Source organism: Sinocyclocheilus anshuiensis, unplaced genomic scaffold (assembly GCF_001515605.1).
Source record: "Sinocyclocheilus anshuiensis isolate Anshui unplaced genomic scaffold, SAMN03320099.WGS_v1.1 scaffold1486, whole genome shotgun sequence".
In the NCBI taxonomy this organism is placed as follows: Eukaryota; Metazoa; Chordata; class Actinopteri; order Cypriniformes; family Cyprinidae; genus Sinocyclocheilus; species Sinocyclocheilus anshuiensis.
In genome coordinates this window covers 51472-67930 of record NW_015552651.1, presented here as the reverse complement: position 1 = coordinate 67930, position 16459 = coordinate 51472, and the positions used below count along the sequence as shown (strand labels likewise).

At 38.0% G+C, this 16459-nt stretch overlaps 3 protein-coding genes and 1 pseudogene across 9 annotated transcripts in view; all 4 read left to right on the top strand.

Annotated features, from left to right (window-relative positions):
• Nucleotides 1-4907, top strand: part of LOC107667057 (zinc transporter ZIP8-like) — a 10485-nt gene extending 5578 nt beyond the window's left edge. The window contains exons 6-8 of the mRNA XM_016458640.1: nt 2845-3049; nt 3130-3314; nt 4332-4907. Coding sequence (XP_016314126.1) covers nt 2845-3049; nt 3130-3314; nt 4332-4481 — 540 coding nt within the window. The 3' untranslated portion in view covers nt 4482-4907. The remainder of the gene's footprint in view (nt 1-2844; nt 3050-3129; nt 3315-4331) is intronic.
• A 3288-nt stretch (nt 4908-8195) lies between these two features.
• On the top strand, nt 8196-9660 carry LOC107667058 (probable N-acetyltransferase camello). 5 transcript variants are annotated; one of them, XM_016458645.1, is made up of 3 exons: nt 8216-8238; nt 8480-8549; nt 8856-9660. In XM_016458645.1, the coding sequence occupies exon 3, from the start codon at nt 8859-8861 to the stop codon at nt 9525-9527; it is 669 nt and encodes a 222-aa protein (XP_016314131.1). In that variant the 5' UTR covers nt 8216-8238; nt 8480-8549; nt 8856-8858; the 3' UTR covers nt 9528-9660. The 5 variants fall into 5 exon arrangements, with proteins under 5 accessions (XP_016314129.1, XP_016314131.1, XP_016314130.1 ...); XM_016458644.1 differs by having other exon boundaries at nt 8227-8249; XM_016458643.1 differs by lacking the exon at nt 8480-8549 and having other exon boundaries at nt 8196-8249.
• Nucleotides 9661-11208: 1548 nt separating this feature from the next.
• On the top strand, nt 11209-12332 carry LOC107667053 (probable N-acetyltransferase CML5; annotated as a pseudogene).
• A 3613-nt stretch (nt 12333-15945) lies between these two features.
• The window catches only part of LOC107667063 (dynactin subunit 1-like), a 31968-nt gene continuing 31454 nt past the window's right edge, over nt 15946-16459 (top strand). For all 3 annotated transcript variants that reach the window (XM_016458655.1, XM_016458654.1, XM_016458658.1), the window contains exon 1: nt 15946-16379. In XM_016458655.1, the coding sequence (XP_016314141.1) occupies nt 16347-16379 (33 nt within the window). In that variant the 5' untranslated portion in view covers nt 15946-16346. The remainder of the gene's footprint in view (nt 16380-16459) is intronic.

Genomic DNA, 16459 nt, shown 5'->3' with positions numbered 1-16459 from the left:
ACGAAAAATGAAAACTTAAGGTGAATTCTCGTTTTTCGTTTTTTGGGAAAAAACGAAAAAGGAGCCGTTTTCTCATTTTTTTACTTTCGATATTAAATAAAAAAATGAATGATCGAATGATACATGGATTCAGAAACCGAACAGTATTTATATCATTTTTTACCTCTAATACACCACTATGTCCAATTGTATCCGGATTGTTCAAACCGATTCACCTAAATCTTGGATGCCCTGGGGGTAAGCAGATAAACATCAAATTTTCATTTTTGGGTGAACTATCTCTTTAAAAAGACAAACTTAAAAAGAAAAAAACAGTGTTCACCTCTGGTGTCTTTTTTTTTATGGCAACTTGCGAATGACACCGCATTCCAAAAACGCAAAAAAAAAACAAAAACCCACAAGGTATAAAGGCATGTTTTTAAAAAGTTTGTAAAAAAAAGTTTCATTCATCATCTCGTGTTCGAGATCCCCCTATGGGAAGGACATCTGTACCTGACCTCTACAAAAGCATCCAATTGCACCAAGTCTGATTAGACAGACAGAAGCGTGCATCCAGTGCCTCGGTGAGGCCCCCACCCCCTTACCTGAGAGCATATAAGGCCTGCATGCACTGCTGTTCTCCAGTTGACACACATCTTGGTTGAATTTTAAACTGCCCACTTGCGTGTCTTCAGGAGGACATATTGCCAGATCAGCCTCCGCCAGACGTGACAGTCTTTTATTCAGCCTTAGGTTAGTGGTGTTCGCATCCTGAGCCGCCTGTGCGTCCCGGGGCGCAGTGTCTCTCGACTGCAATCCGGCGTTCCCCGATGAGGATCTTTGCGGGCAACCTCCCGTTTGCCGATGAACAATGAACCGGCCGGTTCCAGCTGTGATGACGACGCGAGCCTTCTCGGGGTCTCAGAGGATGAGGAGGCCATCGCCCCCTCTGTCATTCCCCAATGCCCACCCGTGGCCCGAAGTGCTGCTGTATGCTTTTCCTCCCCTGTGCTTGATAATTCCCACACTAGCCAGGGTGAGAGAGCAGGGCCTGTCTCTCCTTCTGATAGCACCCAGGTGGCCCAAAGCACTGTGGCTGGCAGAGATTATCCCTCTGTTATATGCCCAGCCATGACGCCTCCCCCTCCGCACAGACGTATTGTCTCAAGCGATCGGGGAGATTTATCACCCACACCCAGACAGGGTGGCTCTCTGGGCCTTGCCCATGAGAGGAAAAACTTAAACGCACTAGGGCTTTCCCCTCGTGTGGTTGCTACTATACAGAATGCCAGAGCTGTTTCTACACAGCCCTTATATGGTTGTAAGTGGCAAGTGTTTGAAGGGTGGTGTGATGGGCATGGTCTCACATAATATCGGTGCTCAGTTCCTGATGTTTCTTACAAGACCTTATGGATAAAGGTCCTTTTCTACAATTAAGGTCTACCCGTCTATTTCTGCCTGTCATGTGGGCTTTGAGTGCTCAACGGTCGGGCAGCATCCTCTAATCTGCAGATTTATGAAGAGTGCCTGTCGTTCCTTGCCAGTCATCAGGAGAACTGTTCCTGAATGGGACCTCTCCGTGGTGCTGGAGGCTCTGTCGCAATATCCTTTTGAGCCCCTGGGAAGTATTTCCTTAAAGGTGCTGTTCCCTAAGACAGCTTTGCTCTTGGCCTTGGCATCAGCTAAACGTTTCAGTGAGCTATATGCACTCTCCTGCACTAAATTCTCTCTTAGTGGAGATAAGGTTTTCATTAAGCTTAATCCAGCTTTTATACCTAAATGCTTCTCTGCGTTCACATCGGAGTTGTTGGAGCTGTCCGCTTTTCACCCTCCTCCTTTTTCCTCCACAGAGGATCAGAAGCTGAATGCTCTGTGTCCTGTTCGTGAATTACGGACATATATGACCAGGACCAGTGCTTTTTAGAAGAGTGACCAGCTCTTTATTTCATGGGCGCCCCCTCACAGGGGGAGTCCCATATCTAAGCAACACCTCTCACATTGGCTTTTGGAGGCTATAGCTCTGGCATATGAATCGAAGGGAGTGCAACCCCAGGAGACATCAGAGCTCATTCTACAAGGGGCTTAGCCGCCTCTTGGGCTCTGTTCAGGGGAAGTGTCACTGCAGGATATCTGCTCGGCTGCCAGCTGGGCTTTTCCCCCCACGTTTGTGCGTTACTACCGATTGGATGTCACCAAAACCTCTGTAGCACTGTAGCAAGGAACAGGTCAGGCCACGCACATTCGTGTCACCAAGCATGCATTTATATTCGTGCCTGGGTGTTTATATATGTGTTGCTGGGTTTATTTTAATTTGTGTATGCCTCATACATGTTTCATGTCCTGCTTGCATACAGCAGTTATGTGTGCGTGTCAGGGCTGCCAGGTGTTTGATTATGGGACGTGTCAGGCACTGCCTCCTTGGGGTGACGTCCTTCTCTGGCTTACAGAACCTCACTGTGAGTGTATTGGGCAATTGGGGAGCTGTCCATGTCCTTCCCATAGGTGGATCCCGAACACAAGATGATGAAAGAGAACAATAGGTTACAGTCGTAACCCAGGTTCTCTGAAACATTGAGTGGAGAGATCCACAAGCTTTGCCCCGCTTGCCGCACAAGAAGCGAATATACTTACTGGAGAACAGCAGCGCATGCAGGCCTTATATGCTCTCAGGTAAGGGGGTGGGCCTTACCGAACATTGGTTGCACGCTTCTGTCTGTCTAGCCAGACTCTGTTTCTGCAGAGGTCAGGTATGGATGCCCTTCCCATAGGTGGATCTCTCCACTTGATGTTTCAGAGAACCGGGGTTACGACAGTAACCTATTGTTCTGTGTGAATGGCCTCTAACAGTGTCTCCTCTCTGCACAGAATGCATGTGTGTTATTAACTTGTCGCTGGCTGAAAGGGGATGGAATGTCTAATATAAAGACTGTGGCGTGGATGATCACTGTTAGTGATGCTGTGCATAACTTCATAGACGGTCTGGCCATCGGAGCGTCATTCACACTCTCTCTACTCACCGGCTTCAGCACCTCTATTGCAATCTTCTGTGAAGAGTTCCCTCATGAGCTGGGTAAAACACAGACATAGAGACTTATCATCAAAATATCATTTATTTTTTAAAGTCTAAATTTTTTCTCTGTCTCTCTGTAGGTGATTTTGTCATGCTGTTGAACTCGGGCATGAGTGTTGGTCAGGCTGCGTGTTTTAATTTGCTGTCAGCGATGTGCTGTTATCTCGGTCTTGCATTGGGGATCCTGCTGGGCAGTAGTTTTGCTCCAAATGCTATCTTTGCCATTGCTGGTGGAATGTTCCTCTATATCTCCCTTGCAGACATGGTAAGACATGTTCTTACTGTGGTAAATGTTAAAATGATTTGCAGTAATGACTGCCTGAATGTACATTATCCCACTTGGCATAAAACATGGCCATGAAAAATTGATTTCATTTTAAATTATTTTATAACCTAACTTGTATTATAACGTAAAGATTCTGCTAAGATAAGAATAGTAAACTACATTAAACAAAACAGCTGGTGTCATGATAAATCGGGTCTTCCCTAGAAATCGGGTCTCCATTGGCTTTAAAGAACTTTTAATGGGTACTCCCTTTCATGCCTTACTACAGTTTCTACATAATCGCAACATGTTATGATGCATGTCATTTGAACTACGTTATAATGACCATTAATATCTGTTTTAGTTGAGTCGTAGTCTTTAAAATAATGTGTTAAAGTACGTGTAAAATAATGTTTTTGTTGTTCTTAATTGTTATTATTAACAGTTAAATGTAAAATGTAAGGTCAAAGATAATTACACTATGTCCCATTTGTTTTTTAATGCATTATATAGGAATTATACATATTTTAAATTATTATAGTTTGTGTGTACACACAACCAGTTGGAGACACCAGATTTCAAGAGAGGACCCAATTTGTCACCACCTGGCCTAGCAAATGAGCAAACATAGCAACAATATTACAGTAATATTAAAATCATCTAAGATCACTTACACTACAAACACTACTAACTGAGATGAAAGATGCTGCCATTTGCGTTAAAAAAAAGTTACCTGATTGACCAATCAGAATCAAGTATTCCAGAGAGTTGTGTAAACACTTTCTTTACATTTCTAATTACAATGTTTGCTGTTTTTCCAGTTCCCAGAGATGAACAGTATCATGGCAACACATACTAAGATCACTTACACTACAAACACTACTAACTGAGATGAAAGATGCTGCCATTTGCGTTAAAAAAAAAGTTACCTGATTGACCAATCAGAATCAAGTATTCCAGAGAGTTGTGTAAACACTTTCTTTAAATTTCTAATTACAATGTTTGCTATTTTTCCAGTTCCCAGAGATGAACAGTATCATGGCAACACATACCAAAGGTTATCGAGGAAGGGTTGTGTTCTTCCTGATCCAAAATGCTGGGCTACTCACCGGATTCTCTGTCATTTTGCTTATTACCCTGTTTGCTGGAGATATCAGTCTGGGGTAGAACAAAAGAAACGAATGAAAACGAAGAGAAACAAGGAACAATTGTTTTCAGTGCCAGAAACCAAACACTTGAGACAGACACTGTTGGTTTTTCTGTTTGTATGTTAGACTTTTACTGTATAACACAATCATATCCTGGAAAACATGATTTTTGTAAAGTTGTTTAATGAGATTTTGTTGCTGTTGTTCTGATGTGAGTGTTAGTGTCTGATGTGAACAGGCAACAATACGGCGCTGTGTGAGGAGGAATTCCTCAGTGGCAGTGGCAGCCTAGCACTGAGACTCTTGAGCAGCTTTGTTATCCAAATGTCAATGCTGAAACACCTTTTGAGTGAGACTGTATCATGTTCACACAGTCTCTAACCATAGGAAACAAAAGATGATTGATGTGTGCCTTTGTGTGTCTATTCTACATCTTGCGTTATTAGGGGGAAATATTTGCATTTAAGAGTTATTCAAATAAATATTAATTGAACTGAATATGTTTCTTGTAAATTCTAATATTGGGCAGAAAATGTTAACATTTTAACTTAACACAAAGTATACAGAGCATTTTATATAGCACTCCTCTTTTTTACAGGGTTTTCAGAAGCTGAAGTAGTCAGTATTTTTATAAAGATTTGTTTTTTAAATACAACATTGCAGAGAACAAGTAGGGGGATAGAGAGAAAATGGGGGGAAATAAATATTGTTTAAAAATAGTTCAATAATGCAGGATGTTTTTAAAGCTTTTTTTTAATTTATTTGTGATGCTGCAGGAACTGAAACCATTGGGGAAACCCAGAGGTAGTCTCATTAAACTGTCCTCATCATGCGTCAACACACCTTTGGGAATGGATTCAAATGTAGTGTCACTGAGAATAATACAGATCACAAAACCAATCATTTTTGTGGTGATCAGTTACTGCCCCCAAATTGCGGAATCATCTTCCATTAAATATTTTACGATCTTCTTCCACTTTTGCTATTTTTAAATCTAATCTGAAGACCCATTTTTATTCTTTGGCTTCCAGTATTATTTGAGATGTGAAGTGATGTTGTGTATTACAAAAATTTACCATTTAAAAAGCCACTCCTCAAGAAAGGCCACATGCAGTCATGACTGAGCTTTGCCAAAATGCACCTTGAAGATTCTGAGGCAGATGAGACTAAAATTGAATGATTGGCCTCAACACCAAACGCTATGTGTGGCGGAAATTGATACTGGATTCTGAAGTTGGCGTTGTTGTGAGTTCCGAGTTGGAACTCTGACTGGGGAGGGTGTTCCAGTTAAAAGTTCCTACTGGGAATTTGGAATTTTCAATTCAGAGTACAAATGGAACACAGCATTAGTGCTTACCTGTCACAAACACAAGTCATAGGTCGCGGAAATTCAAAAATGTAATTAAGATTTTGTGAGTATTCATGTTCACAAACGATGTAAATTGACTCATAGACAACTGAAACACGTTCAAATGTTGCATTATTATGTATATACAGTACATTAAAACTAATTTTCAACCTATTTTTCATCCAAGTCCAGGACGAAAAAGAAAATGGCGGTTGAGCAGAAATTTCTGAGCGGCAAACAAGCTTGTGCATCATGACGTCAAAAAAACATTTGATGCAGGGTCCCTAAAAGGAAATTATTTGTTGGCTGAAACTGAGATATTTGATTAGATGTGAAGTTGAGATGAATTTCTACGTATTTAAGTTGTCCAATTCATAGTAATGTTCACTTAACCAAAGACCCATGCATGGCCACTCATATACTGCAGTTTTGTTTTTCTCTATACACTGACCTCTTGATAAGAGTCATATAACAATTAAAGATAACAATGGGGAAAAAAATATGCAGGAGGGCACAACTGTAATGTAAACATGAAGAGAGCTGTTACTGATAAGAAAAGCAGGGCAAACAGGACGTTTGTAATGTTCAGTAGTGATCTACGAATAGTGGAATTGGTCCATGTGGTGATGCAGTCTTATGACTATTTTTTAAGGGTATTTCTGAGGCTGCAGGAACTGAAATCATTGGGGGAAAGCAGTGGTAGCCTTACTAACTTATTCTCACCATGTGTCAGCACATCTTTGGAAATGGTTTTAAATGCAATGTCATTGAGAATAATGGTGATTGTAAGTCAAGGGGAGAACAGGAAAACTGGTCAACAATTAAAGGGTTTTACAATCATTTCTAAACATACATTAGTGTGCTGGAAGTAAAACTAAGCAATACAGAATACAAAATCAATCTTTTCTGTGGTGATAGGGCTTTTTCAGTTACCGCCCCCAAATTGTGGAATGGCCTTCTATTGAATATTTCATGATTTTCTTCTACTCTTGCTATATTTTTTATATAATCTGAGAACCCATTTTTATTCTTTGGCTTCCAATATTATTTGAGGTATGAAGTGATATTGTGTTATTATTATTTAGTGTTTTATTATTGTTATACAGCACTGTTGTTTGTAAATGTACTCTGTAAATGTAGCTTTGTCTATGCTGTGGTTTATGTCCAGCAGTGATAATGACACAGTCATTGTTAGTTTCGGCTTGAGATGGGATTATTTTTGTCATAAAAGTATGCCATAAAAAGTACCATTTAAATTTATTTATTTTTTTTAGATTCTTAGCACATTCTATCGCCTATATTTGTTTCTGTCCAGTAGATGGCGCTAGTGTTCATATGTTCAGAGACCGCAACCAACACTACTGCTATCTAGTGGATTTGAGCTTTGACCATGGCTGTGTTCGAAATGGCACACTAGCTTACTGTTTACTGCTTACTGCCCAGTACACAGTGCATGCTGCCTAACTTTTTTTTAAGTGTTGTCACATGACAAACCAGGAGCATTAATTTAGTTGTATGGTACTATGCTTTTCCAAATACAGCTTCTGTACTGATTTCAGTGTACTTGAGTTATATTTAGCAGATTCTGGCAAATAAAGTATCATCCAGGTATTCCATGCATACTATGCACAGGACTGGATATTGCAGAAATAGTAAGAGTGGTGTGATAGTATAGCATTTTGAACACAGCACATGTTCTTCATTTGCATTAGGCTGACCGTTTATAAAAATCTAATGCATCAAGTGCAGTTCCCTAATTGTACATTATGATGAAATGATATCCCTTGTTACTGTCTGAATAATTAACAAAAAAAAGTTTAATGTGTTTTATATTTGATGCTCTATCTGTTTTTGACAATTGGCAACCACTTTTAAGGCCAGCAGTATATTACCAGTTGTTGATCATATTTAAAGAAACAATGTTGTGCTATATCACATTGACTGAGCACTGACTCGAAAACACATTGGCCAATTAATGAAACTGGACTTTAACTCCAAACCTCGTGAGCTTTATAAATTAATGTTTAAAAATGGCCTTCTTCAGTAAATCTGGGCAACAGCACAGTTCCATGTAAATCTAGTTTTCATAGCTATATCTATTCTTTATACATTCAAATGCATTTTAAGCTAATATCTTATTGAATGAATGAGTGAATGAATTAATGAATGAAGGACATGTCAACTAACCTTCCCCCTATCTAGCATAATGACAACAATTACCGGAAAACGGATTAAGTGTTTTATATTTGATAAACAACGATCCTTTGGTAATAATAGCCAACCACATAACCAGTGATATTACCAGTAGTTGATCACGTTAAATCGGTAAATGAATGAATGAAACGTTGTCAAATGCACCGTTCTTATAATTCCTCCTCTCCAGTGGATGGCGATCTCAAACAGACAATTTGAAAAGCGAAGAAACACCGTAAGAACAAAGTAATGATTTGTTTTCATTAATTTTGGTAGGATCTTTTACAGAACAAGTATGTCTATATTACTTGTTTGAAAAAAAAAAAAGAAAATCCAGAGGAAAAGCCTATTTCAATTCGCATGATTTAAATGCATATTGATACAGTTAATTTATCTTGCACATGCCATTGTAAAAAAGCTCTGAACACTTCCGTAAACACAAATGCCTTATGTATTTCCTCGCTGGCTGGCTGCAGTCCTCGAGTAAAGGTCAATTGCCTGGAAATCTTGTCTTATCAGGATCTAGGGCTGATCGGGTAATTTTCTGTGAGTTTCTGTGCCACTATATAATTCTGTGTCTTGTGATTTTAATACAAATACAAACCCTAAGGCTGGCAAAGTGAGATTTATTATATTTACTGTTTAACTAATGAGTTGTTATGTAAAGTAAATGAAAAATCTGTTAGGTATGTAAATGCACAAGCATCTTGTTATGTCGATCTCTAGATCTGAAATGTTGCTCACTTACAAGACTTGATTACGACAAGACAAGTCAGGTGTAATAGTATTTGATATACACAGTCTTAAGTTTTCAGTGTAATAATTACTTCTGATATCATGCTTGATTTGAAGGTCATGGCTGAGGTGCAGATTCGTCGCTACCGGGAGAAAGATCATGAAGAAGTAAAGGAGGTTTTTACTTTCGGGATGAGCGAGCACATCCCATCGTCCTGCATGCACGTTCTCAAACAGCCCCTAGCGCAGATGTTTCTGGGATGTGTGTTTTGCGCTTTACTGACCAGCTCAAAGTCCATCCTATTCCCTGTACTAGCAGTCACGCTGCTTTTGGCCGCAGGCAGGCAGAGTGTGAGTTACATGTTTACCAAGTACATCCAGACCTGCCTTGAGCAAGATCTCAATCACATTCAGCAGACCTACCTGGATCCACCCAACGCTTGCTTCTGGGTGGCTGAGAGCCAAGGTTGTGTTGTGGGTACAGTATCGTGTTTGCCTGCAGAGAAAGACCAGAACTTCCTGGAACTGAAGCGGTTGTCGGTTAAAAAGACTCACCGTGGACAAGGCATTGCCAAAGCACTGTGCCGTATTGTGTCCGACTTCGCTTTTGAACGTGGTTTTCAAGGAGTACTGCTTCACACTTCGGTGGTACAGACAGATGCTCAGAAGCTCTATGAGCACATGGGCTACCAGAAGGTCAGAGAGTTTAGTGCTCCAGAGGCAATTGCCAAGCTGACTAATTTCACATTGATGGAGTACCAGCTCGTCCTCAAACAACATCACAACTGAGGTTGAGATCTCCCAACTTCAGTCAAACCGCCAAGACTTTTTTAACACTGGTTCAGATTACTAATGAAGCACACCACTATCATCGTTTGTCTGTTTCTTCTTTAAATCATCAACCTTGGAAAAAAGGGAACAATTTTTATATATACTGTTCATTAAGAGAAAAAAATCTAATTGTTTTAAAAAATCAGATTTGGGATTGTTCACCCAAAAATTTAAATTCTGTCATTTACTCACCTTCATGTCATTCCAAACTTGTGACTTTAGCTATTTTTAATGAAACCTAAGAGGTTTCTGTCCCTCCATTGAACGTCCAGGTAACCTAGAAGATCCAAAAAGGTCATAAAGATGAACAAATTCAATTTATTTACATCTAAACAATGATCAACAAACATACACAGAGCACATCACATATGGTAAACATGGAAGCTCAAATGTGCATGCATGATACGCGAGAACTGGTGAGGTTTGTTCTAGCATGTGATGCAAGCTTGCTGTGTTTGCCGTATGTGATGTGCTTGATGCATGTGTGTTTATACATTATGTGAATAAAAGCCTAAATTCATCATATAAAGTGATCATATCTCTTCAAAAGATAACCACTCAATTCATACTGATTTGTTTTCTGACACCTTTATGACTTTTTTGGATCTTTCATTAAAAATCTCGGTAACACTTGTCAATAAGGTTCATTAGGTAACATTAGTTAACTACTTTAGTTAACATGAACTAAGCATGAACAATGCTTCTACAGAATTGATTAAATTTTAGTTATAATGTTAATTTCAACATTTGCTAATGCATTCTTAAAATCAAAAGTTGTGCTTTTTAACATTAATTAATGCACTGTGAATTAACATGAACTAACAATGAACAACTGCATTTTCATTAACTAACATTAACAAAAATTAATAAATTCTGTAATAAATGTATTGTTCATTGTTTGTTCATGCTAGTTAATACATGAACTAATATTAACTAATGGAACCTTATTGTAAAGTGTTAAAATATCTTAATTTGTGTTTTGAAGATTAACCAATGTTCCATATGCTTTGGAATGACATGATGATGAGTAAATGATGACAGAATATAATTTTTTGGGTGAATTATCCATATAGCAACCTTGAATAAAAGCGAAACAAGGTGTCCAGATCTTGTCTAAGCTTCATTAATCTACCTGTCAGAATGTTCTCCACTGAATATTTACCAGAAGCATTTAAGAGACGTGTACTTGAAGAAGATTATGTAGAGTCTGTAGTCCTTAAAATCATTTTATAGTGTTTAAGATCATTTCTATTTATTTATACACAGCCTGTCCACTTCTATGACTCAGTAAAGCTTATTAACAAAATAACAGAATCATTTCTCTAATGCTATGTATTTGACTTTTTTTTTATTATTTTAATTTCTTTAAATTTTTTAATTTTTTAATTTATGAAAGATGTGATTGTCCTGTAACTAAATGTTAAAATGACTTGAAGCATCTGGATAAAGTGATTTGTTCTAAAAAAAACATTTGTATATGTACAATAATTTGTTGTAATAACATAAATCAATAAAAACATTTATAAATGAACTGTTTTCAACTGCTATTCTGAGTTGGATTTATCATCTGGACCTGTTTTGTATTTGGGTTTGATTAGCTCTGTGAGCAACATCAGTGGTCTGAAATGGCAAAGATCATGTGATTCCATTCGGGAAGTTTCACACTCAGTTCTCTGGGCTGAAAAAGCATCTTTTGATTTAGTTCAAATATGTAATTTTTAATTATTATTAAACTATACTATAATAGTAATATAATAAAAAAATATTTTTGGGCAGCATTTTGCACATATGTCATCTGTTTGCACCTATAACTGTATTAAAGCAAGTTTGGTAACTTTTATGTTTCTGTCTGATAGGTCTGGGCTGTGAATAACAGTTCAAGCAGGAGAAGCCTGTGTAACGGTAAGCTTTTAAACAATCTACTTGACATAACACTGTGTTTTGTTATGCATTTGGGTGCATTGACTTTAAAAAGCTAATAGCTTTCTAAAACTTTAACAGAATATGAAGGCACTTTCTTGGCTTTATTGTAATATATTGTTTGCTTTCCTCACAATTCCATTTTAATCTCAGTCCTAAAGCCTCGATGTTGTGGTATCAGATCCGTGAGTATCGGGATGCAGACTATTCAGCTGTGAGGACGATATACTCCACTGGGTTCAGAGAGCATGTTGGAATTGTGTATCTTCTGGCCCTGAAGCAACCATGGATTCAAGCTATGCTGTGTGGAGTTTTCCTTCTCATCCATATCCTCTCTGGCTCCGTCCTGACCGGCATTTTGGGTGTTGGAGGGGTTATGCTGGCTGTTCGGATGTCAGTGCAGTATATTTTTGAGCAGGGTATTCAGTTTGGGCTTAGAGAGGATCTGTTGGACATCAGGAACTCCTACATGCAGCCTGGAAGTAGGAGCTGCTTTTTGGGTTGCAGAACTGAAAGGGTCTATTGTCGGGACGGTGGGCATTTTGCCCTGTGTAGAGGAGCCAGGTGCTTGGAAACTGAAAAGGATCTCTGTGAAAAAGGAGTTTCGGGGGTCGTGGCCTTGCGAAAGCACTTTGTAAAACTGCTTTTGAATTTGTTGCCAGGCATAATGTGAAGAGAGTGGTGCTTTTCACCTCTATGGTCCAAACTGATGCTCATAAGCTGTATGACAGCATCGGGTTTAAAACGGAGGAGGAGTTTGTGTGGCCATCACCTCCTGCCAGGCTGATCAATTTCATGGTGTTTAAATATGCACACAGAAATGGTGGTGTCATGACATGCTAAAAAAAATTGTAAAAAGTTGCATTCATCTGTCAAGATCCCTTTGGAGGAAAAACATTTGCCAAAAATGTTAAATTTTATATTAAATAAACATCATTCTAAAATAAACAAAGTTTTCATAAAATCCATTTAATTATAAAGACCAATTCAGATAATGTACTTTGATATCCCATAATTTTTTTTATATGTAATTTAAGCATTGGAGGCACAAATCACATGTTTTGTTATAAGTTTATGTATGTATGATAAATTATCTAACAAATGTAACTTACCATGAAATATTCATTAAGTTCAAAGCTCATTCAACCCTATTACCCAACTTATAAGAAAAATGTTAATCAACACGACAAACCATTATTTGGTCCCAAATTGATTTAGACTAAATTAACTACAAATCAATATTAAATGAATAGTTTACCCAAAAGGGAAAATTAGCTAAAAATGTCTGAAAACATTACAATAATCCACATTACTCCAGTCCAGTCCATTAATTAATGTCTAGTGAAGCAAAAAGCTGTTTTAATTAAACAAGTCAAAACGTGTTTAGCTTCACACAGTTGTTTCCGGCAAAAATACGAGTCCTCTATGCATGATACTGCTTTCATTTGCAAACTCGCAACTTTCACTCGACTTCGACTCGAGTCGTGGATTATTGTGACGCTTCTATCAATTTTTAATCAATATTATTTAATGCGGGTGAGTAAATTTTCATTTTTAGGTGAACTATTCGTTTAATTTAGACAATTAATTAGAGACAATTAATTAGCTAGAGTCCTAGCTGTTCCTGTTGCAGGCAGGCTGCTTAATCAGGATTTTAAACTGTAGCTATTTAGATATGTCATCAATTTGGTCAAGCAACCTTATACGGACTCGGACGTTTCAGACTCTATTTTGTACCCTTTTCGAGGTAAGTGCCAAAACACCCCATAATCTCCCATTGTATCCAGTGAGTCGCGCGCGGGCGGTGTGTGTGTGTGTGTGTGTGTGTGTGTGTGTGTGTGTGTGTGTTTGTAGCGCTCCTCAGGAAGTAGCTGTCACATCCACATTGTACGGGAATACCATAGACTGTAAAAAACAAAAAAAAACAAAGAATACACACAGCACGCTTAGTAAGAACAGCATCAAAAACATCACGGTAAGTTCAAATGCATGGTTTGAATTAAAGTGCATGAAAGAACAGTTCAATGGCCTCACACCCTCCATTTCCCATCCCCGATTGTATTTACTAATTCTCAGTTGAGGGATGTAACGGCTGTAGTATAAATAGGCGGTGGCTGATCGATGAGAGGATTGATGGGCTGCTGGCGATGCGTTCAGCCTCCCCTTGAATTAATTGTTTTTACTATTCACTGCTAAAGCATTTACCTAAATTTCTGTAAAGACTATCATTCTGTAATATTTATTTTGTTATTTATTGATTCATGTGGGGGGAGGAAGCAGACGGACCAGGCTGGCAGGTGCATCATCAGTTGATCATCACTGCACAGGAATAAGCAAATGTGCATAATCGCACTGCTTTCATAACTCTTGTATACAATAGGTAATTCATTAATTCATTTGTACTCAGTGTCATTAAGGGTATCTCCAAAAAAAGACTTTTATCTAATACCTTCAATAAATAAGGATTTACAACAAATTAATCTGTATATAATTGTACAATTGTATATTATTTACATGTGAACAAATTGTGAAATGTTTACACATATATTTACTGTATATTACATTATATTATATTATGCATGTTTACTTAGCTATGTGAACAAATTATAGATACACTCCCACACACACACACACACATATATATATATATATATATATATATATATATATATATATCTTTTTATACATACATATATATATGTATATATACATTAGACACATTATTACAATAAAATATAATGGAAAGTCTCACACTAGTGTGAAGTGATAATTAAGCTAAAACAGCTTTTATAAGTGGACACTCCATGTTTTTCTTCTTATATTGTTATTCTGTTTATCCTCTCTGTTCCTTCATTGTATTTTCTGCATTTCCTAGCATTCAAACCTCGAATGTGCCCTGTTGATTCCTTGCCTGATAGATTGTAAAGCTGTGTATCACTGATACAGATGAGAGGCACTGTTTCATGAAGTGGTCAGAGGAGAGCAGCTGTCATTGTGTGATTTATTTGTGCATTGTCTGAATGTCTGCTCAGACTGACCCACAGTTGCTTACTGGTTTTTGTGAGCACAATGTTTTCAGCTGTGCAACTGTCCCTTCTAACTGTATAACAGTGAACAGTGAGTGTGTAGCAAACATCAGCATTTGCTTTCTGTACAGAATGTATAATACAGAAATAAGCCCCGGGGATTCAGTGCTGTTGTAGTTTATAAAGAGTGTTAATCCTGTCATTGCGTATGTGTGTTTGTTTGTCAGTCTGTCAAGGCTGTGCGCACTTCTCCTCACTGAACTCACTCTTCATGTTCAGCTTCATATTGGAAGCTTCGTCACATTCAAATAGGCCTGGAGAGAAACAGAGAGGCTGAATAGAGCCTGGCTGTCTTAAAGAGACCTGCTGCCTTAAACATTGTCTTATATGCTAAGCATGTGAACATTTGTGTGTGAATGTTGTTTCTGAACAAAAACATTCTGGACCAGGGAACCACAGTAAAAAGAGTGTGGTTGAACCAGTGATCATCTCCGTACATGGCCTTTAGTAATCCAGTGATTAATATGTAAAGGATAATGTACCGTCAGCTGGTTATTATCACAAATCCCAGCAGTGTAATCAGGACTCTCTTGTATCACCCTGAAGGTATTTATATTTTGCAATAATGATGTACATTATTGCAAGTTTTACATTGTTACTTACCACATAAATAAATAAATGGACATAAATATTTATTTGAGTTTAAATTATTCTATTATGTGTGAATATCTGCCTGTTGTGATGCTCAGTTATACAGTTTAGCGTCATTATGCAAGAATATTTTATAGCAAAATGTTGCCATTTTGCCATCAGTCAAATATTTCAGAGCTATATAACAATCATTTAACATAATTTGATAATAATAATTTTATATATAATCGAAATGCTAAAAAAATAATTAAACACAGTCACCTGTTTCAGTGCTGTAATAAACAAAAATGCAATTTATTTAATGTCTGAAAGGGTCATAGAATATAACATGGCAAACAATATGTGTAAACAAATAACTTGATTATTTTTGTAACTATGGGCTGATTTAATTTGCTTTTGACTATCATTTTAACTATAGCTATTAGCTGAACCAATGTTATTTAGTATTAATTTTATACTAGTATTAACTAGAATTAAGTTGTAGTGCTTTTGTCATTTTTTCCCATTTTCCTATTTAGCTTCAATTTATTTTTATTTCAGCTTTAGTTAATAACAATACTGAGCTGTACTGTAAATTAAAGTAATTTGGTCATCCTCTGTTATTAGGCCTTTATAGTACAGTATGTCTATGTGAGAAGACTGGGAGAAAGGCCTTTGTTGTGTTTTAATCACTCAGAGAGTACATTTACATGTTAATATAATTTTGATGATTATTCAGTGTTGGAGGGCTTTAGGACCCAGTTCTGCTTCTTTTGCTCTCCTGCAGAAGGCAGCGCAGACATTAGCGCAGTTGCACTGCTCTCACACACTCACCTACCAACACAGATCAGTCAGACCGAATTACACACATACCTCTCACTCCAACTCAATCTAATGCTGGGATCCTTCTGACAGTTCACATGTTAGCGGGCTCATCTGAGCTCAGACATCCAGTAGGACCTCCTCTGGTGTCTTTCCCTGTGTCCCCTCTGGGGTTCAGTCTGTGCCTCTGCTGGAGCTGGACCAAAACGCACATCTCTGATACTCATCCTATGGACAAAGGCTTGAGTGATGAGAGTTAGTTGGAGATAGAGAAAGACAGACAGAGAGAAAGAGAGACAGTGGGTTGGGGGATTGAAAAGCCTGTGCTGGTTGCTGAAGCAAGGCAAGGAACCGTTGTCAACGGCGACGCAGGAGCAGCATGTCTCAGATGAAACGATACACTTACAGCAGGGTGAGTGACATACAGTGGACACACTTTCTGTTTCTGTCTGGAACCCTACATGTGAATACATGCACATTTTTAATTGTATT